We start from the raw sequence: 24215 nt of genomic DNA, 5'->3' as shown, positions 1-24215 counted from the left end.
TTATTTTTAAAACCTATCTTATCTGAAGTACAAAGAGTAAACAAATCTTTTGAATCAAATTGAAAAAAATGAGCAACAGTATATAAACATTACTCTTGTTAAATGGGAAAACATGAACAATACAATGAAGTTTTGGTCAGAAGTTTAGAAATATCCAGATGCAAGCGGTGAAAATCCATTTAAAGAAATTAGCCAATTTGCATTGGGTATTTTAATTTTGCCATTATCCAATGCAGATGTGGAAAGAATATTCAGCAACTTAAATCTAGTAAAAAACAAAACACGCAACAGAATGAGTGTTGGCATGGTTAATGCAATCTTATCAGTACGATACGGGCTCAAAAGTGTTGTAAAAATTGTTTTACCTGAAGAAGTGCTTCGCAAAATAGGTACACAAGAAGCATATGATGAGGAGATATTGAATTTCGAAATTAATTTCGATTTTTAGATATTGATTTTATATTAAAAACAGAAAATAAATAACTATTTATATATACTATTTGTTTGTTTGTTTTTATTCACTACAAAGTACAAACAAATGAAAATTTAAAAAATTTGGCGGGTTAAGTGTTAAAAATAGCGGATTTTGAGTATGCGGCTAGCGGGAAATATTATTAAGAGTTGGCAACACTGGTTGTAAGCTACGGTAGCGTTTTGGCAATTGTTCTTGAGTCGTGTGGTGAAGTATGTAGTCGGGGAATCCCACTGGAAAGTGAATTTGGTTAAGTTTTGTTTAAAAAATGGGAGTTATTCATGCAAGTACATTTTTGCTTTCTGAAACAGTTTTCTGTGCCTTGGAGCTGTTTGTTCTAGTTTCACTTGTTAATGGAATATTGTTGAAAACGGCAGAATATCAAGTTAAAACTACGGGTTCATCACGTAACTCAGTCATGTTAATTAATAAAAGATCTGTAAACTTGTCCGCTGGTTTAGATGACATTACAGAGAAATTTCAGGTAAATCAGAATAAAATAATTCGTACTCAGGACTCCAGGGCAATGGGAGCCAAATATCTTAATCAAACTGAGTTGCTGACGAATCAGAAATGCCTGTATTGGTGTTGGGAGACTACAAATTGCAATGTAGCTGTATTTGAAGGCAAGGTAAGATGTGTAATAACTTACTGCATAATTAAAAGGAGCACTGATTGAAAAAGAAACAAAGCCAGTTAAACTTTAATTAGCGGCTTTGCTACCTTGGTCGGAACATATTGATGTACGGGCCCTGGATTTTTATATGAAAAATAAATAATTAGTATTTTTTTTTTGCAATTTATAATTAGATTAAGTATTCCATATGAAAAGTCTCTACAAAACTTATTTGGAAATTTTAATTTTTATTTGACTTTGTGGAAAAGTGTTAACGATAAAAAAAAAAAATTAAACATATTTTACAGGCTGGGGTATATAAGCAATGCCTCTTTGGCTATAAAAGTATAAAGATAACAGATACAGAGTTGAAATTTATTGAACAAAAACAGGGATGTATACAAAAATGTATAGATTTTTATATGTATAATGTATTGATAAACAAGCATAACTTGTTTATCAATTCCTTTTTTTGCCATTGTTCTTTCCAACTCATACAATTACTGTGGTAAAAGGATGGACTCCGCTAATGAATCTATCCTGGTGCTGCTTTTTCAGCTCCTTGTCTCTCAAAAAGTGCTTTCCAAGAAGACATTTCTTCATATATTAAAGTAGAAAACAATCAGTTGCAACCAAGTTGAGGCTATATGCAGAATGACTCCACCTTTAGGGCTACAGTTTTTGTCTGAGTCATGGACTGTGTGTGTGTGTGGCTTGGCATAAGCATAGTTTAATGCAATTTGGAGCATCCTTGAGGTTGTCACAGACATTCTCTCAGATATGCCAGACAAGCTGCACTTGCTACCTGGGAGTCTAAAACGCTGATGGAACTGATATTTGGGTGACACACTCAAGTCAAGTGGACCCAATTTCGGCAATGTCCAAGTCTGTGGCAGCCAAATCCTCTGCTTTCACCTTCACAGTGGTGGGATTGTTAGTAATCCTGGGTATAACCTCCATGCACAAGCACACGGTGGGTGACCATCCTGCTGTGAACCAATGTAAGCTGGGGTCGAGTTGTGGTGTCCAAACCACATGGAGGAATGCCACCCCTCTGTGTTACCAGGCAGTAATAGGTGGTAGATGATTCTCATCAACTGGTGCAATACCACCACTTTGCTTATTGGAGGCTTGAAGTGGCAGAACCCATGTTTAGTCTGCAGAGCTAAGTTCTGATCAACCCTTCCCCATCTCTTCCAATATGCAGTATGATTGATGACTTTTGAAGTTATGATGAATATCGTGGCGAGATCCAATCTTCCTTACATTTCGAGGGTACAGCTTTAAAATGGTGTTCGCAGGCCGGCTGCTAGTTAGTACATTGGACCGAACCTATTGGTAACTCTAGGAGGCTTCCGGATCAGCTAGTGTACAATCTTGCTACCTCTACTCTGCCAGATAGTGACTGGAGGAGGGAGTCCGAGTAGTGTGTATGCAGGGGGCATTGTGGAGGCCACATTATGTCAAGGATCTGGGTATATTCTTACCATGTTTATGCCATATCCAAAAATTTCATTACTTCATACAGCATGTCCCACCCACTTTTTCTTACTATTGAATACACCATGAATTCTCAAACTAATAGAGTAAGCTTATCTGTGAAAAGATCTAAACCTCCCAAACACTTCATAATTCATTTCACAAATATACATGGTCTCAATTCTAATCTCAACGATGTCCATTTCCACTTGCAGTATGCCAAACCCCATGTACTTTTTCTGACAGAATCTGAGTTATCGGTTGATTCAACTACTGCTCATCTCAGATGCCCAAATTATTCACTGTATGATTCCTTTCTCCTCAAAGGTGATACTTGTGCATATGTCTGTTCCAATATTCCCTGTCAGAGACTTGGTAATTTGGAATCTTCTCTGGCTTAAAATCTCTCTACTTCATTGTGTCAAATTCATCTGTTGTCTCTACTGTTCTCCCAATTCCACCAATCACTTGGAACTCTTTGACTTTCTCCAGTCCAACTTTTCTAACAATGAGGTAAATTTCCTTGTTGATTTTAATGTTCACAACTCCAGCTGGCTTCCGTTTTATAGTCACACTGACCCAGCTGGTCGAGATGCTGAGGCTTTTGCAATTACTAATGCCCTTGCACAGATTGTTCATTTACCTACAAGAATACCAGACAATCCTAACCATACAGCCAACACGCTTGATCTTTTTCTCACAAACAACCCTTCTAAGTACACGGTCGAAGTGCGTGGTCCTTTAGGCATCTCGGATCACAATTTGGTGATTGTCTCTTCTCCAATGGAGCCTTTATCTCATGGCTATTCCCAACCTCGTATTGTTTGGCATCATAAGAATGCAAAATGGGATGACCTGCGAGATTTCTTTTCTTCTTTTCCTTGGTCGGATTACTGTTTCAAAACTTCTGATGTCAACGTTTGCTCAGATCGTGTCAGTGAAATTATTTTTGCAGGAATGGAATCTTTTATTCCACACTCCACTTTAAAATCTCGTCCTTTATCTAAACCTTGGTTTTCCAATAAATGTGCTAAGGCTATTCAAGAGAAGAAAGTTGCATATCGTAATTGGCTTGTTTCTAATTCTTCAGCTTCATTTTCTACCTACATCAAAGCTTGCAACAATGTAAAGTAGTTATTAATCAGTCCAAACTAGATTTTGAACAGGCTGAGAGTACAGAACTTGCTTCTTGCCCTAATGATTGCCAAGCATTCTGGTCTCTTGCCAAAGCTATTGGCCGTAACTTTTGCCCTTCTCTGCTCCCACCTCTGTCAAAACCGGATGGTTCTGTTGTCACTTCGGCCAAGGATAAAGCTGACCTGCTAGCATCCCATTTTTCTTCCAATTCATGTATTAATAATCTTGGTAAAACACCTCCCACCATTCCCAACACGCTCCATTCAATGCCTCCTGTGGTCTTCCATCAAAAGGATGTTAGAAGCATTTTGATGAATCTTAATGCTAAGAACGCTCCAGATCCCAATGGTATTTCTCCACTTGTTCTCAAAACTTGTGGCCCTGTTCTTTGCCGCCTTTTTTCACTTTCTTATTCCTTTCTTATTCTGTTTTTCCTTCTGCTTGGAAATTTGCTCATAACCAGCCAGTTCCTAAAAAGGGTGACAAATTCCTCCCATCCAATTATCGTCCCATTGCAATTACTTCTACTCTTTCTAAAGTAATGGAGAAATCAATTATTTGCTAACTCTTAAACTACCTAGAAACCTTCCATCTGATCAAGATCATCAGTATGGATTCCATCAGTGCCGATCCACTGGTGATATTCTGGCTTATGTTACCCATTTATGGACTAATTCAATGGAAAAGTTCGGTGAAACACAAGCAGCAGCTCTTGACATCTCAAAAGCCTTCGATCATATTTGGCATAAAGGTCTTCTAAACAAGCTTCCATCTTATGGTTTGCCAACTGTTTTTTGTAATTGTTATCTAGTTTTCTCTCTGATCGCTCACTGAGGATGATGTAGATGGCTCTCTGTCTTCTAACTTGTCCGCTAATGCCGGTGTCCCCCAAGGTTCAGTTCTTTCCCCCACTTTTTCCTCTTGTATATTAATGACTTTCTTCCATTGACTGGAAATCCTATCCATAGTTTTACAGATGATAGCACGTTGCATTCCACTTTCCGTTTGCCGACCAGGCTAGTCGGGTGGATAAAAGTGCCTGCCTGGCAATCCAAAAGGTCGTGGGTTCAATTCCTGTCTCGGACTTGGATCAAAGTACTGCAAAAACTTTGGTAGGTGCATTACGGCCACAGAAGCCTATGCGCCAACAACTACAAAAAAAAAAAAAAAAAAAAACTTTCCAGTTCGAGAAACCTTACCCTGCTCAATCAGCTTCAAGTTCTCAAAAATCTGCTACCAGTTCCTAAAATGCCGATCTCCAGGTAATTCTCCAGTGGGGCAAAGACAAGTTAGTTTATTTCAATCCTTCTAAACTCAGTCTTGTCTTATATCTTGCAAAAAGGATTCTTCTACTCCTATGCTTATCTTTGGTGACACCAATTTCTAGGCAAAATGATATATCTCTTTTGGGGATTATCCTGACTTCTAATCTCTTTTGGCAAAAGCGCATTACAAATATTGCTTCCTCTGCATCTAAAAAACTTGGTTTTCTCTTTCGCTCTTGGTGTTACTTTTCTTCCAAACAGCTGTTCTCTCTTTACAAATCACAAATCCACCCTACCATGGAATATTGTTCCCACATCTGGTGTGGTGTTCCAAAAACCTCTCTCAGGCTTCTTGATTCTGTTCAGAAGAGGGCAGTTAGGTTAATTAATGATTCTTCTCTAACAGAGTCTCTCCACTCGCTGTCTCATAGATATACTGTTTCTGCTGCATGCCTCTTCTACAGATACTTCAATGGGCACTGCTCTTCTATAATTCCCTCTCTCTTTCTCTTTAAAAACAGTTCGAACACGTGCCGCCACCAACCAACATCAATTTACTGTCCAACTTCAAACTCACAGAACCAACTTTTCATCTTCCTCGTTTATTCATTCAACTTGCGTTTTCTGGAACAACCTTCCTTTGTACGTAATTCATGAAAATTAGTCTACAGAAGTTCAGATCCAGTGTCAACAAATATCTTCTTTCGTCATCTAAACCTCCAACCCAAGCACGATAATAAGTACCCTAGGTTCTAATACTTCACATATTTGGGGTTTACATTTAAAAAAAAAAAAAAAAAAAATCCGTTTTTTTTTTTTTTTTTTACCCTTTTTGCTTTATTGCCATATTAAGCTTATGAGGTGTTTTGCAATATCTTTTATTATTTATAGTTTGATTATTCTCAAAAAATCAACCAGTATTGGCCTGTTCTGTCTCGACACTTTTTTTTTTTTTTTTTTTTATAATCTGCCAATTCAAGGTTTTTGTTTAATTGGAGATGGTGGGATTCGAACAAAGTTTTGATATATTGAAGTTTTAATTATCAAATGTGTTAATGAGTAAATGCAAACCTTTTTGATAAAGTTGTTTTTGAAGTTTTGCAATGAATTGTGTAATACTCATGAGTTGCATGATCTATTTTGTGTACTTTCTTGTGTTAAGACATACATGTTCACTTTAAAGGCAATTTACATATTTGGGTGCTTTTTGGGCTTCTTTTTAGTGCTGATTAGCCCTCTTTCCTGGATATCATGTTCTTGAGCATGCATAATGGTTTGTTGTTATTGTTGTATTCAACAATGTAGACATCCTTTTTTTTTTAAATAAGTTAGCAAAAGTAGTGTTGTAAGCTAGGGTAGTGTTTTGGTAATTGTTCTTGAATCATGTGGTGGTGTCCATTCCATAGACTGGAATTTGGAATAAGTTATGGAGGATCCAAGCCTCAATGTCAGGCCCTTTAAAAAAAATCTCCTTGAAAATTATTGCTCTCCTTCAACAGGTCTTGATAATACTCCTGCCTCAAGAATTTCATTTCTTTTGTTTTCAGATTGAGTACCTGTTTGCAGCATATTTCTGTATAATATAATGTATCTAAAATAGTTAATACACTTCTCTTTGAACACATAATGCATCATTGCATATGTGGTTGTTGTCCAGTCTTTTTAAACCATATCATTGAAAATCTTCAGTGCACACAGACTGTGATCAGTTAAGATCGTCCAGTTCTTAGCTGATCACAAATGTCAGTAACTGCCCTTCCTTTAGAACATTCAAGCTGTTCAAGAACATTGCTAATATCGATAGTGTCTCTTTGGTATAGTGTCCTGAAGTTTCATCAATCTGGACAGCTGCATTTTCTCCTGACTTAAAAAGGAACTCTATAACCATTGGCAGAAACGGACATCAGTTTCACTGTTCAGACTTCAGATCTGTAATAGGGAGAAACTTCTATTTTAGAATGTTTGTCTTAATATCTTTACTAACAGTACATAAAACTTCATGATGCTAATGCAGTTTCAAAAACTTTTGTTACCCAGAGGCATTACTTATTGATTGACTCTTGTAGTTTTAATAATGGGTAAAACTTTAGTATCCGGTATCCATGGCCATCAACCGGTTTTTGCTTGAATCCCTCCTGAAGTCACGTAAAAATATTACCTTTTTTCACTAAACAAAAATGAAAGTTGATTAAAAACACAACCATGCTAAGTGGTTTTTTTTTCCCCCTTGTAATTACAACTATTTTTCTCAGTTCACGTCCTTCTCACAACCTTCTGTTTGTCCCGTAGCATAACACAAGGGGTACCGGATACTAAATTTCAGCCTAATATTGTATCTGAGGTGTAAATCTAACCTTTGCATATACTGAATAATCACATTTCTCATATAGACCAAGCAGATTTTCTTATTGTTAGTGACTGAAATCACTTCCACTTACTCTTTAATAACAGCTTAATTTCCAGCCCTTTAAATAGAACATAGCTGCTTGTGTGATGTCTTTTAGATGCCACTTTTATTTTAATAAAATTTAATTTTAGGCTGTTTTATCCAATTGGAAGTTTGTATTTTATTAATTAAGATTTACATAATTTATCCAATTCTTCTTACCAGAAATTATACCACTGACTTTTCTTCCTTCAAATGTATGGTGAAATGCATTTTCCAGGAAAATGCAGTAGCCTATATTATATTCACCCACCCTTTAGGATAGATGGATATAATACAGATGTAATCTCCATGTGGAACATTTGTATACTTAAAATAATTATAAAAAATATTGGCTACATGTAGCATAGAATCTGTTAGATATCAAACAGTTAGCCTCTTGCAATTCATAGTAAATTCAGGTTAGATAGATACCGAGTCACAACTCGAGCAAAATGTGCCAGGGCACCATCATATGCAAACTACATGTTCCGCGTTGCTGAAGTGGAACATTATCATCATCAAGGAGGTCTGGAAGAACATTCTGCAGGAACTGATGGTACAACTCTCCTGTTTGGCAGAAAGTGTGGTCCAATTAGACAGTCTCCTAGTAGTCCTGCCCAGACGGGACTACTAGGACATTTCAACGAGAAATGTTGCTGTTGCTAATGTCTCATGAATTGCATTAGGATTTTCGTTGGACCAAATGTGACAGTTATGAAAATTAAAAATACCATCACAAGTAAACCCAGCTTCATTAGTGAACAGAATGTTGTTTAAAAATTGGGGGCTCAGGACACACTCTTGTTGCATCCACTGGCAGAAATTCACTCTGGGAGGGTAGTCTGTATTGCTGAGACCTTATACACGCTGGATATGGTAGGGGTACAGTAATTGGCGATATAAAATTTGCCACACCCTGCTACGACTCGGTACACGCTCTTGCAGGGCACTGATACCCAACAATATCTGCCTTTGATGTCTTGAATAGCACTTCAAATTCATCATTGTTAATGATGTGTCCGGATTCTGGGGAATATCATGTAGGTGACATTGCCAGGAGGTTGAAAGATCGTGTTTCAGAGTGTTGTTTATATGGTTTCTGTGTTTGTGTATATCAACTCGCCTATCTTGCACCTGGCTGCAAAGTTAGAGCTTGTTAATATAACTAATGTATATATATTTATATTTTTGTGTGCACTTTGTTTTGTGGTTACAGTAATTTGTATAGTGGTCTAGCTAACAGGAGGTGAAATTAGGTAAGTAATTAATATAGAAATTGACGCTCCTTCCTTTGTATTGCACTAATAACCCAGAGTGGAAAATTTTAGTTGTAGGAAGGTGAACAGTATATGACTGAAGAATATACAGTTAGGTGCTCGGATTTCCCATCCATGATAGTAACGGTTCTGGATATGTTTGATATGTGTATCTGTAAGTAGTTGATGTATACAAATATGTAATAATCTTGCAATTAATCTTTCATTTACAAATATTGCCTTATATGTACTTAAACTTTTTGCTCTTACAATGTTAAACTTGTAGGTAACTGGCTGATATATGTGAAATATATCCCTTCAGGATGCCACACTATTTCAGCAAAATATGCTGAAATTATCCATATGTACAGCTGTAATGTTTCAATTGTTTCATATTCATATACCTTTGTAGTGTGACCAATAAATTTAATTTAATTTTAATCAAAATTAATTTTTAAGGTGTTTTTCTGTATGTACAGATAACTGAGGCATCTACCTTATAATACTCTTAATTTTATATACTGTAACTAAGATTTGTTATTCGTTTAACTGGAGAGAGAAAAATAAATAAATAAAAAAATTAAAAATTAAGTTTTTACCGAAAATGCTACGCTGTTGGGTAATGGCTGTTGGCTTATTCAATCAGCACAATGCTAATGTGTGGGCTCACGACAACCCACATGGTGTGCACCCCCATGCGGTACAACGTCGCTTCACAATAAATGTGTTTACCATTTGTTAATAAAAAGATTAATTAATAGTTATTAATAAAAAATAATAATAAGTCGTAGCAAGGACTTACTATGCCACACTTTGCCGGTTAACCAAAAAATTATCGAGTTCCTTTTCAGAGCTAAATTTTGAGATTGCTGCCCTCTGTTGTGTGCTTAGGGGTGACCTCTTACCGGCCAGGATTAACATGATATAATTTGGTAAAATATGCAATAACTCACACACAAAAAAAAATTAAATAAAATAAAAATAGCAATGCAGTAATGCACAAGCAAAAAATAAAAATGTTGTAACGCACAATAGAAAAAAAAATTGTATTGCTAAAATAAAGATAAAAATCTTAATACATAAATTCAATATATACAGGGTGTCTCAAAAATATTGGTACAAACGTTTAGGGGAGGTAAGTAACATCTAAAGGAATGTGAATCGCATAGGAACCCATAACCGGAAACGTCACCGTAAGTCGGTAGACAGCGCGGTAGTCGCCGCACGAAGTCATGCATCAATATATGAACTGTGAGCTGGCAGACATGCACCCAGTGTATGGATTAGCAGAGGGCAATGGACGAGCTGCTCAACGAATTTAGGGAGAAAGCTTCCCAGACAGACATGTATTGGACCACCGTTTGTTTGCGTGTGTGCATCAAACTTTGTGTGATTATGGGTCATTTAGAGGTAACAGGAGTAGTGCGGGCAGACCACGTTCGACGCGAACTCCCACCTTGGAAGAAAGTGTGTTGAATGCCGTCCAGAATAATCCTACTACCAGCACACCGTGCCGTTGCCTCTGCCTTAGGAGTGCCTCGTTGCAGTGTATAGCGTGTTTGGCATGATGATTCCTTGCACCCCTTTCATCCTCAAAGGGTTCAGTTACTGCTCCCCCAAGATCATCCTGCACATGTGGCTTTTGCGCAGTGGTTTCTCCAAGAAAGTGTTCAAAACTTGAATTTTCCAGCCTATGTTTTGTTCACGGATGAGACTTATTTCACTCGGGAAGGCTTATTCAATCAGCACAATGCTAATGTGTGGGCTCACGACAACCCACACGGTGTGCACCCCCATGCGGTACAACATCGCTTCACAATAAATGTGTGGGCAGGTATTGTCGGTGATTGCTTAGTAGGCCCATACCTGTTACCATCCCGCATGAACTCTGCTGAATATCGGATCTTTCTTGAACAAGTTCTACCAGAATTACTTGACGATGTTCCAGCAAATGTGAGATGCAACGTTTGGTTTTAACACGACAGGGTGCCTGCCCATTATGGAAGGTGTGTTCGTGACCATTTGAACAGGCATTTTGGGCGTCGATGGAATGGCCGGGGTGAACCCATTGCCTGGCCCCCACTCTCACCTGATTTATCAAGCCTTGATTTCTTTCTGTGGGGGGGCCCTCAAATCTATCATGTATGAATCGCCTGTGGAGATGGAAATGGATCTCGTGGCGAGACTCGTCTGCGCTGCTGCTACTGTCAAAGAAACTCCAGGTGTCTTTGACCGTGTCTGCCAATCCATGCTGCGTCGGTGTCACGCATGCATCGCGTCTCATGGTAGAACCTTTGAGCATCTGTTGTAACATCATGAAATGCATCCATCTTGTACTCCATTGTTAATATTATGTCAAATAAATGTTTGCCACTAATTATTGGCTTGTGTCATTTCTGCTTCTTGTGCCTCTGCTACTACTTTCCCATGACGTTTCCGGTTATGGGTTTCTATGTGATTCACATTCCTTTAGATGTTACCTATCCTCCCTAAACATTTGTACCAATATTTTTGAGATACCCTGTATGTATATATGTGTGTATATGTATATATATATCATCATCATCAGCCGTTTTCAATCCACTGCAGGATGAAGGCCTCTCCAGCAACTTTCCAGTTCCTTCTGTTTTGAGCACTGGTCATCCATTTACTACTCAAAAACTCATGAATTTCATCTATCCATCTCCGCCTTTGTCTTCCAGGTTTTCTTCTAGCTCCTCTTGGGTACCATTCTGTTATTTTCTTAGTCCATCTGTCATGTCTTCGAGCTATGTGTCCTGCCCAAGACCATTTTAGTTCATTAGTTTTGATAAGAATGTCCTTTACTTGAGTTTGCTGCCTAATCCATGTGTTTCTCTTCTTATCTAACAGTCTGATTCCCAATATAATTCGTTCCATTCTTTGCTGTGTAGTTCTTAGCTTCTCTTCCATTCTTTTGGTGAGTGCCCAAGTTTCACTTCCATAAGTCATGGGGGGGAGTATACATTGATTCATTATTTTACGTTTCAGACAAACTGGGATATTGCTCTTCAGTATGTGACTATATTTCCTGAATGCTATGCATCCAAAATTTATTCTTCTCTTGACTTCCAGCCATTTATCATTATTACAGCTAATAACTTGTCCCAGATAAGTATATGGCTCCACCTTTTCAATTACTGCTCCTTCAATCATTATTTCCCTTTCTGTGGCATACTTGTTCATCATTACTTTTGTTTTAGCCATATTCATCTTTAGTCCAAAATCCTTACTAACTGTGCATAACTGATTAAGATTTTCCTCTAATTCTTTGGGATGGTGGCTTATGACCACAATGTCATCTGCAAATCGTAAATGGTTTAGGTACTCTCCGTTCACATTGACTCCTTTCTGCGACCAGTCTAATCCTCTGAAAGCTTCCTCAAGGGCAGCAGTAAACAGCTTCGGAGATATTGTGTCTCCTTGTCAAACTCCTTTCTCGATTTTAAATTTGCTACTGTCTTTGTCTAATCTAATAAAGGATGTAGCACTCTCATATATTTTCTTCAAAATCATAATATATGGAGTATCTATGCCTTGTCTTTCCAGTGCCCGAAACATTGCCTTATGCTGTATGGAGTCAAATGCCTTTTCATAATCCACAAATGCCAGGCATAATGGTGTTTTATATTCATTTGCTTTCTCCATTAGCTGTGATATTACGTGAAGGTGATCCATAGTTGAGAATCCTGTCCTAAAGCCAGCTTGCTCTTTCGGTTGATTCTCATCAAGTATTCTTTCTAATCTGTTAGTAATGACCCTTGTGAACAACTTGTAGATATGGGATAACAAGCTAATTGGTCTATAATTTCCAATTTCTGATTTATCTCCTTTCTTATGCAGCAAAACTATGACTGCATTATTCCACTGCTTAGGCATCGCACCTTTTCTAATGCACTTTGTGAAGAGCCTTGCCAGTATTTGTGTTATGTTTCTTCCTCCCAATTTTAACAACTCTACAGTAACTTCATCTTCCCCCGGGGCTTTCCGATTCTTCATTTTCTTCAATGCATGTTCTACCTCATCAGGAAGAATATCGGGCATGTCGTATGTGTTGCTACTTTGCAATCCATCTTCCCCACTGCTGGTATCATTCCCTCGCTCCTTGTATAATTCTCTATAGTAGTCTTCTGCTATTTGAATTATGCCTTCTCTGCTGTTTATAAGTACACCATCGCTATTCTTCAGTTTCAGTATCATTTGTCTTTCTGTATTACTGCTCATGGCTGCTGATTTAAATCCTTTGTTTTCCCTTAATGCTTGTTCTACTTTTCTTGTGTTAAATCTTCTTATGTCCTCTCTGAGTCTCTTTCTAATGTCTTTGCATAACTCAGTATACTCAATTTTCTCCCTGTCAGTGTTTTTCTTGCTCTTCATTTGTCGTCTTTGGTTCATCATGACAAGTGTTTCTTGACTAATTTTTTCTTCTTTGGATTTCTGTTTCCCTATAGGTTTCTTGGGCTTTATCACTTTCAAAAAGTTGTAATATTCCTCGTCGATATCTTGGTCCTGAGCAGTCTGCAGAAGCTCATACTTGTTCTTAAGTTCCAGTACATACTGCTTTTTCTCCTCTTCTGTTATCTCAAAGACCTTTGTATTATTTACTCGAGTCAGTTTTTTCATTTCCTTTCCTTTCCTACATCTATATCAAGTGTACATCTTGCCATTCTGTGATCACTTCCAACATTTACCTTATTCAGGACGGTAACATCAGTCACAATATATCTTCTGTTAGTGAGGATGAAGTCGATTTCATTAGTTGTTAATCCATTTGGACTCTTCCATGTCCACTTTCTGTTCACCCTTTTCTTGAAAAAAGTGTTCATTACTGACATTCCTTGAGATTCTGCAAATTCCACAAGTCTTTCACCTCTTTTATTTCTTTCACCAATTCCAAAATTTCCTATAGTTCCTCTTTCTGCGCTGTTTTGCCTTTTTCCAACCTTAGCATTGAAGCCCCCCATAATAATAGTGTAGTGGGTTTTCTGCTCATCTAGAAGACTCTCAATTTCAGTGTACATTTCTTCAACCTCTTCATCATCATGGCTCGATGTTGGTGCATAAATCATTATAATCTTTAGCTTGTACCTCTTAGAAATCTTGAGTATTAGTCTTGACACCCTTGGTGATGTACTTTTGAATTCCAAAATGTTGTTTTTAAAATCTTTATGGACCAGAAACCCAACTCCACCTTCACTCCTTTCACTGTTTCCATTGGTGTACAGCAGATTTCCACTTGATAAACTTATAAGTGATTCATTTCTTCTTCTTGTTTCAGCCAAACCGATGATATTCCAATTCACATTTTCTAATTCCTTTTCCAGCTCTAATATCCTGTCTTCACCGATGAGTGATCGTACGTTATAACAGGCCAAGTTCAATTTCCGTGCATGGCAGCCTGGTCGTACCCAGAGATTCTTAGCACCCTCTGCTTCCACTCTGATCCTCTCGCTGCCGTAAGAGGGAGAGTGAAAGCTGCTGGGGACTGAGGGCCATTTGTATTGTTGTGCTCTCATTGCTGGAGGGTTTGGTCTTTTCCTCTTCACGCTGACCGGGCGTCTTGAAGAGAACCACTCTACACGTTCGTTGCCACCTAAGTGACGTAACAGGGCTTACCATCGAGAAGGTGTGCATGAGTGGATTTTAGGGAGGCAGGCCAACCGGACTTCTCCTAAATCTTCTGTAATAGAGAGATATTGGATCCATCAGTGTTTTAGGCTGAGTGTCTGATAACATATATATATATATATATATATATATATATACACACACACACATTTCCCTATGTAAACTAATTCTATATACATGTTATGTCTATATACCTAACTATATTAAATTGAATTGAACCAATTAAACCAACTCTACTAACCAAACTAACCTATTAGTTTGGTTAGTAGAGCCTTCACAAAGCTTCAAGAGGGTGTTCTCTTTACATGCTACAGGGTTTAGACTAGCCCATGAAGGCTGAATTAATGCATTTACAAATTTCTACATAATGGCACTGTCTTGATATTTGCAGTTTGGTTATTAATCTGCATGGACCCTGTTTTTTTATTATTCTATTATGAATTACGTTACTTAGTAATATTCAATATACCTGTTGGGAATTCTGTCTTTAATGAGTTTATCTTTAAATGTCTTCAATGCCTCATCTGTTTTTATTATTATTGCTTCTTCTTATTGCTTGTGAAGTGATTATATTTCTCTGTATCTTAACTGGTATATTGGAGCTCCAATTGCTTAGGTATATTATTTCCAAGTTATAGTCTTCTCCTTTGTTGTATACTCCGGTTTATACGTAATTATTCATATTAATTTTTATTTCAAGTCTAGAAATGCTTCTTCTCTATTGCTTACATTCGTTTTGGTTAATATAAGATAATTGGGGGTAGATATCATGTTTAATCTCTTCTAGGTTACTGTTGAATAACTTGAAGAGATTAAACTTAGAGGTTATTATTGTTTGAAATTTTTTTTATTCCAAATTATTGTAAATCAGTAAAACTTACAACAAATATACATACATATATTCTTGTTTTTTTTTTTTTTTTTTGTTTTTTTTAAGCAAGGTGGTTGTTAAAAATTTTACCAGCACACCACTGAACATAATGTTAATGCCGAATTTTTGAGGGTATAGAAAAACCCTTAAAAATTCATTTATTTTAAATTAAACTGTATTAAACTTATTGGTCACACTATAAGGATCAATAAGTTTTTTTTTTTTTAAACTTATTGGTCACACTATAAGGATATATGTACTGGAAACTATTGAAACATAGGTTGTTATATGGACTGTTTAACATATTTTGCTGAAACAGGGAAATGGTATGGCATTCCGAAGAGATACCGTTTCATATATATCAGCCAGTTACCTACAAGTTTAACGTTATAATAGCAAAAGTTTAAATATAAGGCAATATTGTTAAATGAAAGATTAATTATAAGATTATTACATATTTGTATATATACAACTACTTACGGATATGCATATCTATCATGTCCAGGGCTGTTATTAGCGTGAATGGGAAATCGTACTCCACCTTAACCTGAGCACCAATTTTATATTCTTTTGTCATATACTATTAATTTCCTACAACTAAAATTTTCCACAGTCTGGACTATTAGTGTAATATGCAGGCAGGAGTGTCTATTTCTATCCTAATTACTAATTACAGAAGAGTGCTTGTTATCCGGAATAATTAATGTCAGACCCCTTCTGGATAGCAAAAGTTTCCAGATAATTAAACATAAGGTAAAATTAAATTAATTCTGTTATAATGTGTTAAGGTAAAAGAAAGACTTAAAATAGCGTGAAAAAACCGAATTTATTTAATTTTTAAAAAATAATAAGTTATACATAAAAATTATTCAGGTAGGTATTTTACTGTAAATTTTGTGGGAAAAATATTTAAAGTATTTTTTAAAAATAATGTTAGATTATTTTTTTATTTATTTATTTTTTGCTGTGAAATCTCAAGTTTCTTAATATTATCAATTTGATTTTATCTAATTCTTCCTGGTTTTCTACCTATTTCTTTCAGGGATGTTTCTTTTCCTTTACATTTTACCTTAAAAAACTGAGAAAGATAATGAATCGCATAGTTGCGGGCCAATATTATTCTTATCGAATCTGGAGCTAAACTAAACATAATATGGATTGAAGCGAAAATATGTCATGGAAAAGCGAATGACTAAACTATCACTCCTGGTTTCTGAGAAACCCATTAGTCCTAATCAAACATTTCACCAGATATACGACATGAAAAAACAGACAGAAATACTTTCGTAGCAATAAATATTTGTCTCAAGTACTACCATTAATAAAAAAAAAAAAAAAAGAAGAAAAATCAGCCTTTCAAATTATTCTGGATAAATGACAGTTCTACTGTACTTAGGTTATTTCTCCTGTTAGCTAAACTGTTATACAGTGTACTATAACCACAAAACGTGTATACAAAAATATATATATATATAGTATGTATATATGAGTAGGAAATAAAAGAAAAACAGGAATTGCACCTGTATGCACAAAGCTGCAAAGACAGGATACAAAAATATGATGATAAAATTAATTAATTGAAAATACAAAAAAGATGGAGAAGTAATTAACACAAGGTGCCGAGCCTAATAGAAGGAAAGTAAGGAAGAGAATGAGAAATTAAAAGAAAAAGAATATAAGAACCTAAAAAAAAAAAAAATTATAAAATTATATAGAATTAAAGGCTGAGTTAACAAGCCAATCATATGTACATGAGCTGAAAGGGAAAGAAGAAATTAATCAATGTTAAATAATAGTGAGCATCAAAATGAGGGTGGTAGGAAAGGTAATAGGGGGAAAAAACCCTTTTGGTGCAAACTAAATAAAATTGGTACATATATCAGGTATTTCATCAGGGGACTACACCTGATCATGTACCAAAACACTGCGTTTCTATGCAAACTTACGTTGATGGAGGAAAGATTAAAATATAACAAAAAAAAAAGGTGGGAGGAGATAAAACCTCCAAAAATGTAAGGTAGCCCCAACAGTGTATGTAATTAAATTAAAGCAAATTAAAGTGTGAAGTGCCTTATTTTTATGGCTTAAAAGTATAAAATGTAATGTAAATTCTGAATCATCTAAAGGACAAAAAGTTTTTGAAAAATGTTTTGAAAAAGACAAAAAGGTGATTTTATGTATTATAAATGCAATAAATGTAACAGGTAGTGGTATAGAAATGGGAAATAATGCAGGGTAAGGGAGGGAAAAAAGGTAATAAAAATAAAGGAGGCAAAAATAGCAAGAATGAGAAAAGTAGGAATGTCCGAATTGCCCTCGTATTGCACTAATAGTTCAACGGATGAAAGAAAGAAGAATAGAAAGTAGAAAGATGAAAAGAAAAGGAAAAGAGTTTAAAGGATACTAGGCAAGCTAGGTGTGTAAATACCCAACCTCTTAGAGAGGGCCTTGGCTGTGAGAGTGGTAGTAGAAGTAGAAACTAATACCAATAGCCTGTGTTATATTTTAGAATGCCAAAAATAAAATGCCGAAAAAGCAGAAAAGTAAATAAAAATAGTGAATAGGAGAAAACAATTAAATACCTGTTATGTTACATCAAAGTTGGCCAAAATGTATTACATTAGAAAGAAAATATTTCATCAAGATGAGTAAGTAAAAATGGAATTTTCTACTTTCTATTCTTCTTTCTTTTGTCCGCTGAACTATTAGTGCAATACGAGGGCGATTCGGACATTCCTACTTTTCTCATTCTTGCTGTTTTCGCCTCCTTTAGTTTTATTATCTTTTTCCCTCCCTTACCCTGTATTATTTCCCATTTCTATGCCACGGCCTGTTACTTTATTGCATTTATAATACATAAAATCACCTTTTCGTCTTTTTCAAAACATTTTTTTCAAAAACTTTTCGTCCTTTAGAAGATTCAGAATTTACATTACTTACGTTTTTGGAGGTTTTATCTCTCCCCCCCCCTTTTTTTTTTTTTTTTTTTGTTGTTATATTTCAATCTTTCCTTCATCAACATAAGTCTATAGAAATGCAGTGTTTTGGTACATGATCAGGTGTAGTCCCCTGATGAAATACTTTATTTAGTTTGCATCAAAGGGTTTTTTTTTTTTTTTTTTTTTTTCCCACTATTATCTTTCCTACCACTCTTATTTTGATGCTCACTATTATTTAACATTAATTTCTTCTTTCACTTTCAGTTCATGTATATATGATTGCCTTGTTAATTCAGCCTTTAATTCTATATAATTTTATAAACATTTTTTTAGGTTCTTAATATTCTTTTTCTTTTAATTTCTCATTCTCTTCTCTTTCTTACTTTCCTTCTATTAGGCTCGGCACTTTGTGTTAATTACTTCTCCATCTCTTTGTATTTTCTATTAATTACTTTTAATTTTATCATTACACACACACACACACACAGTGGATTCTGGTTAATCGGAGCAGCCGTTTATTTGCGACAAATCTTAAAGAACAGAACCCAATCAAAAAAAAATAGCCATGGTTTACTTCGCTTAATTGGGACAACATGCCAATTAGTCGGGGCAGGAGGCTGCAGCACTCAATTTCCTTATGATTGTTTCTGACCATACCACATTGTCTGGTCGTATTTCTTGGAGGTCATAACCATAAAACAATTAGCAGTTTCTGGTTTAGTATGCTTTTCTGTTAGTGCAATCTATAAACGGATAGTAAACTCAATCTTATTGAATTTGTGATAATACCAACATTCGGTGGGTTTCTACGTTATAGTGAAATGTGTTTCCCCTTCCACGAAATCTTCAATCATATAAAGAACAAATTTTCAGAATCTTCTCTTAATTCCTATTTTTTAAGCTTCATAACTTGTTACACTGTTCTCACTTGCGCGTATTGTGTTACTTGCGATTTGTGTGCCATGTTCTTTGTTATTGATTGATTATCTTTTTTACTGTTTTTAATTTTAACCCCCACCCACAAATGTCAGTGAACAGAAATTTCAACTAGTTAGTACATATTAATTAAGCTATGCACGTAAGTGTAAATTTATTTTTATTTTGCTGACCTGTGGAAAATATTCTTCCGATTTTCACGTATCATTTAATTTTTTAATTGGTAAGGTAATAAAGTGTAAATTTGTACTTAATATATCTTTACTTTTATAGCCTGTGGATAATATTCCTCCTATTTTCGCTAATTATAATCACTGTTTAATAGAAATAAAATTCAATTCACAAACGTGATCACAATGACCGGCATTCCACAAGGTTTTAAAAATACCTTCAGTGCTTTACAAATTTTCAGTATCCCATTGAGCACTTGTTATAAACTTAATCAGTGAATTTTTGAAAATGTCAGTAACTTTTTTATGTATTACGTCTTATAAAGAACAAAATTCTAAAAATCACCAAGTTTGATAAATTAGTAATGAAAATAATATTACATCCTTGAGCATGATCAATGGAAATGGGATGGCAGATAATCTCACCATACAATGCAGATTGTATGGTGTGTGTATCGTCTGTCCCCCCATGGAATGGTCTTTTAGCTCATGGGAAGGTGCATTGCAGTATGACACAGTGGGTACACTCTCAGATCTACACCACAAAAACCACTTTTAGATAGAAGAGAAGGAAGGAAGGGAAATATATGCCTATCTGTCATCTTTAATTTCTTAGAATCAGGCCTTGGTGAAATTATGCATATAAGTGGTTTTGCCAGAATTATAGATGTGAATGTCTTAAAATTTTGTAAAAAAAAAAAAAAAAAAAAAAAATGACTGGGATATTTTTTGAGACCCAAAGAGAAACTTTTTGGGGATGCTAGGACAAAACTGGGATGTCTGGTCACCTTAAAGCCTTAAATATAGGATGAATATTAAGCCTGATATTGCAAATATATAATACTTTAGGTCAGCAGTGGCATTGCTGATATAATATTTACATTGGGTAAACTTTTGACAAAAAATGCATTTAATCTTGATATGAAAGAGGAAACTACTCTGCATGAACTTATGTTTATTAGTAGTGGCTGCCATTCTTGGAAAAGCATACAGGTGTCAAATGATGGCACAGTGCAGTGTATAGCCAGTGGTAAATAATGATTTCTTATTGGTACATAAGTAACTGAAGGTGATATGTGTTTAGGGCTTTAGCCTCGGGCTGCGAGAGATTCAGACAACATACAAGTTACTGCAAATGCATCATATTAGTACGCAGCTAAACTCTGAATTAGCACAAATATGCAAAGGCGGCATCATTTAAGTTATATCTCATATTGTGAATACCTTCACAACGAGTTGCCATGATATTGCACTACTTCGAATAAGTAACGCTTCACCAAAGGAGAAGACCGTTGTTACTTATTCTCTGCTGGATACCACCACCACCACCCAGACGGCACCGTTTCAGGGCTATTTGGCCCTTCTTCGGTGGGTGGGTAGGATGTGATGCATTGATGACAAAACAGTTATGAAGTATAACTCCACAATATGAGAGATGCCTGATGGTGTGGATATTGTGGAGTTATACTTCATAACTGTTTTGTCATCATTGCATCACTAGGGTACCTACCCACTTAATATACTACGAGTTTAGCTGTGTACTAATATGATGCATTTGCACTAACTTGTACGTAACTGAAGGTGTTAAAATAAGGTAAATATACAAAGTTAGAATAAGAAAAAATGAAATACAATACTATCATGTTATGGTCTTTGATAGTGGATTTGTAGAGGGGTATTGAAGAAAGAAAAGCCAAGGATCTGCATGTCTCAGTAAATGATCTGAACTAATGTGTTGGCTATGTTGGTTTTGTAGGTTTGTTGTGAACCTGAGCCTGTGTGTGAGCTATGGCTCAAGCACAGATTTCGATTTGCAAAATGTAACTCCTTTATTACATTTAATTTTCCCCCCTTCTAATTTTCAGTTCATGCACTAGTTGAGAGAGTAGCTTATTATGTAATGCTTACAGTTATTAGTATGCCTATTATGACATGGCTTGTATAAACAGTTTGAGGCCAGTGCTTGTGAACAGTTCATACATGCATCATAAAGTGTAAACATATTTGAATTGCATGACTATGTCTGTGCCTAGAAGTTAAAAACTGAATTGGATGTAGTTGCATGCAAAATTAGCTATTGAAAGGCAGGAGTTGGAGTTATTGTTTACTGTCATTTTATACCAGTTTATGAATACATGTTGGCTTGTGCAGTTCTGTGTTGCTTATGTTGAATTATTTGAAAAGACTGATTCCATAATGGAAACTCAAGGTTTTGTCAAAGTGTTATTTCTGCAGTTCTCGTATTATGGAATGATATGAATATTTTCAAACCTGTCATACTCTTATCACGCCATAATAACTGGATTATCAAGTGGTGAATGATGGACTCAGTACAAGATGTGTTCCATATGAACGTAGTGTGAAATCTCCAGAAAATATAAGGTAAGTTACTGATGCAGTAATTCTTAGCCAGCATAGATCAGTTATGTGGCATGCTGCAGCATTCTTCTAACAATTGTGTCCAACATTTTGGACACAACTGTTAAAAGAAAATTGCATCAAAGCATCTATAAAAGGTTGTGTGTGTTGTTCAAGAATTGGCAAAATGGGCAGTATATGGTTCTGTAGACAATATTCAGAGCTGAAAAACCTATGTCCAAACATTCTAAATGAATTGTTTTTTCTTGGTTTATAAATAAAGAAAATGCATCACTTTGACACTCCTCTTCATTTGGCTAAGTTAACCATATTGTGTGATGATTTCATCCTTACTTTTTGAAAATAATCTGAGAATGTTATGGCAGAACATTACTGCACTATGATTGAAACCTAAATTGAATTACATCAGTATGAATATTTGTTTCAGCAAGGTTAAGCACCCCCCTTCCCCTTCCACAGCTAGAATTTCTATGGAATTGTTATGAAACCTATTTCCAGTGAGTTTTTTATTTCTCAATTTGGAGACATTTCTTGGCCTCTGAGTTCACAGCTCCAAGACTTCTTTTTGTGGGGAATGTTGGCAATTTATCATTCACATCTCACAATGATTCAGAATTTGAAAATTAAAATCTAGGATACAATAGCAGCTCTTCTCCAACAGATGTTGGAAATGGCAATTGTGCAGTTCTGATGTTATATCTCGTGTTTATATCACATATAGCAGAATACATAGCTTAAGAGGTTAATGATGGTATTCTCAAGATCTGAGAATTAGGCTAGCTTATAATATTTACTTGATGTGTCTCTATACTTATTTCTACATCCCATATGTGGTCCTGGAAAAAAAAAACTTTATGGACAAAAAAAAAAAAAAAAAGTATAAGAAGAAAATAGAATGAAAAGTCATTGCTCCGAATGTTTTCAGAAAATCTGTTTTTTGTTATTTTTAAGTTTTTTTTTTTTTTTTTTTTTTTTAATATTTTTAAAGTGCACTGTTTGTATTTTCATCATCACCTTTTCCCAGTCCTATATGAAGAAGTAATTTGTACTTTAATTATTTACTCTTTATTTTATTTTTTTGTTTTTTATAGAGCAAACGCAGTTGTTATCTTTTTGATTGTGGGTCTCCAGCTGATTTTCGTTGTAAATTTGCTAGTCACAATTTTTTTACAAGCTCTATTCTGCGTACAAACCATCACCCTTATGATTTGGCTCAGTGGGGTTCTCAGCTGAAACATGAGAAAGAATTAGCCCAATTGCAGTATACATCCAGTACTCAAGCCATCCAAATGGTACTCTCAACAGAGAATCCTTTGATTCAGACAACAAAATCTACTCCATTACCTGTTAATTTTGTGAATAATGTAGCTGTTTTACCTAAACATTCAGGTAAGTTTTAATGAAAGTTTTTTATTTTATATTTTTTTAGATAATTATTATGCATATTAAATTCCTTAATTTTTCATAAGAATGTTGATATTGCCTATATTTGGTAATACAGTAAACCCCCGCTATTCGCGGTATCTGTATTCGCGATCGCCGATTTAATATAAAATGAAACCTAAAAAAATGTGAATTTTAAAGTGCCGTGAATATTTTCCGCCATAAAAAAACATGGGCGTGGCTAAAATTATCTTTCCCGGTCAAAACAGCGCTCAGTGGGTGGGGGGAGAGGGGTGACAAAATCGAGAGCGTGGATGTTTCTCGCTAATCCTTGTTCAGTATGTGTTATGCGTTTGTCATGGAAGGTTTCATCGTTTGCTTTTAATTTATATGTTTATAAATTGATATGCTTACAAAAATGATAAATCTACCGTTTTCCAGTGAACGGAAGAAAGTGACTTTATTGCGGACAAGTTCTTTCTAACCCCTACAAAAATATGGCTACGAATAAAAAGAGAAATGTGAAAATATCAAAGAAGGTGATGACATTAGCGAATAAAATTGAGCTATTAGACAAAATTTCTAATGGTGAAAGCGTCTCCTCAGTGGCAAAACATTATAAAATCAATGAGTCAACGGTACGATCAATCAAGAAATCGGAAGAAAAAATCTGCCGTACTGTCCGTGAAAACGCGCTAATTGCTTCAAAAATTTGCTCTGTAACTCGTGATGTTAAATTAGAAAAAATGGAAACAGCTTTAAATCTGAGGATAGAAGACCAAACTCAAAATAAAATTCCGTTAAGTTTACTCATCATTCGTGAAAAGGCAAAACTCCTTTATCAACACTTTAGCGAAACTGGTGATAACACTGGCGGGATGTTTTTTTTTTCTAGCAAGCAAAGGCGCTGGTTTGAAAGATTTGTTTGAAATTTCTAATAAATATTACATTTAATATTAAATTATTTCTTATTTTCATTTCGATGCCATATGCTTGCATTTCACTGTGTACTGTCTATGTACATAGTCATATTATGAAGGTACATATAATACATACATAGACAAAATTTTAGACTAGTTTTTCTTATATATTTCATACTTTGTAACGGAACCCCTTTATTACTATGGGAGCCATAACTCAGTATTCGCATTTTCGGTATTCGCGACATTTCTCAGGAACGTAACCCCCGCTATTCGCGGGGGTTTACTGTACATAAAACATGAAAAATAAATTATCTG

General features: G+C 35.4%; 1 protein-coding gene across 1 annotated transcript in view; it reads left to right on the top strand.

Moving 5' to 3' along the window:
- Positions 1-639: 639 nt before the first annotated feature.
- LOC150088407 (uncharacterized) overlaps positions 640-24215 on the top strand; it is a 141712-nt gene continuing 118136 nt past the window's right edge. Inside the window, exons 1-2 of the mRNA XM_090369496.1 lie at positions 640-1103; positions 22686-22983. Of these exons, the coding sequence (XP_090225622.1) occupies positions 741-1103; positions 22686-22983 (661 nt within the window). The 5' untranslated portion in view covers positions 640-740. The remainder of the gene's footprint in view (positions 1104-22685; positions 22984-24215) is intronic.

This window comes from Mastigoproctus giganteus, chromosome 3 (genome assembly GCF_048544385.1).
Source record: "Mastigoproctus giganteus isolate SK-2022 chromosome 3, ASM4854438v1, whole genome shotgun sequence".
NCBI classification, from domain to species: Eukaryota; Metazoa; Arthropoda; class Arachnida; order Uropygi; family Thelyphonidae; genus Mastigoproctus; species Mastigoproctus giganteus.
Note: the sequence above shows the minus strand (reverse complement) of the source record. Positions and strands in the feature narration are given on the sequence as shown.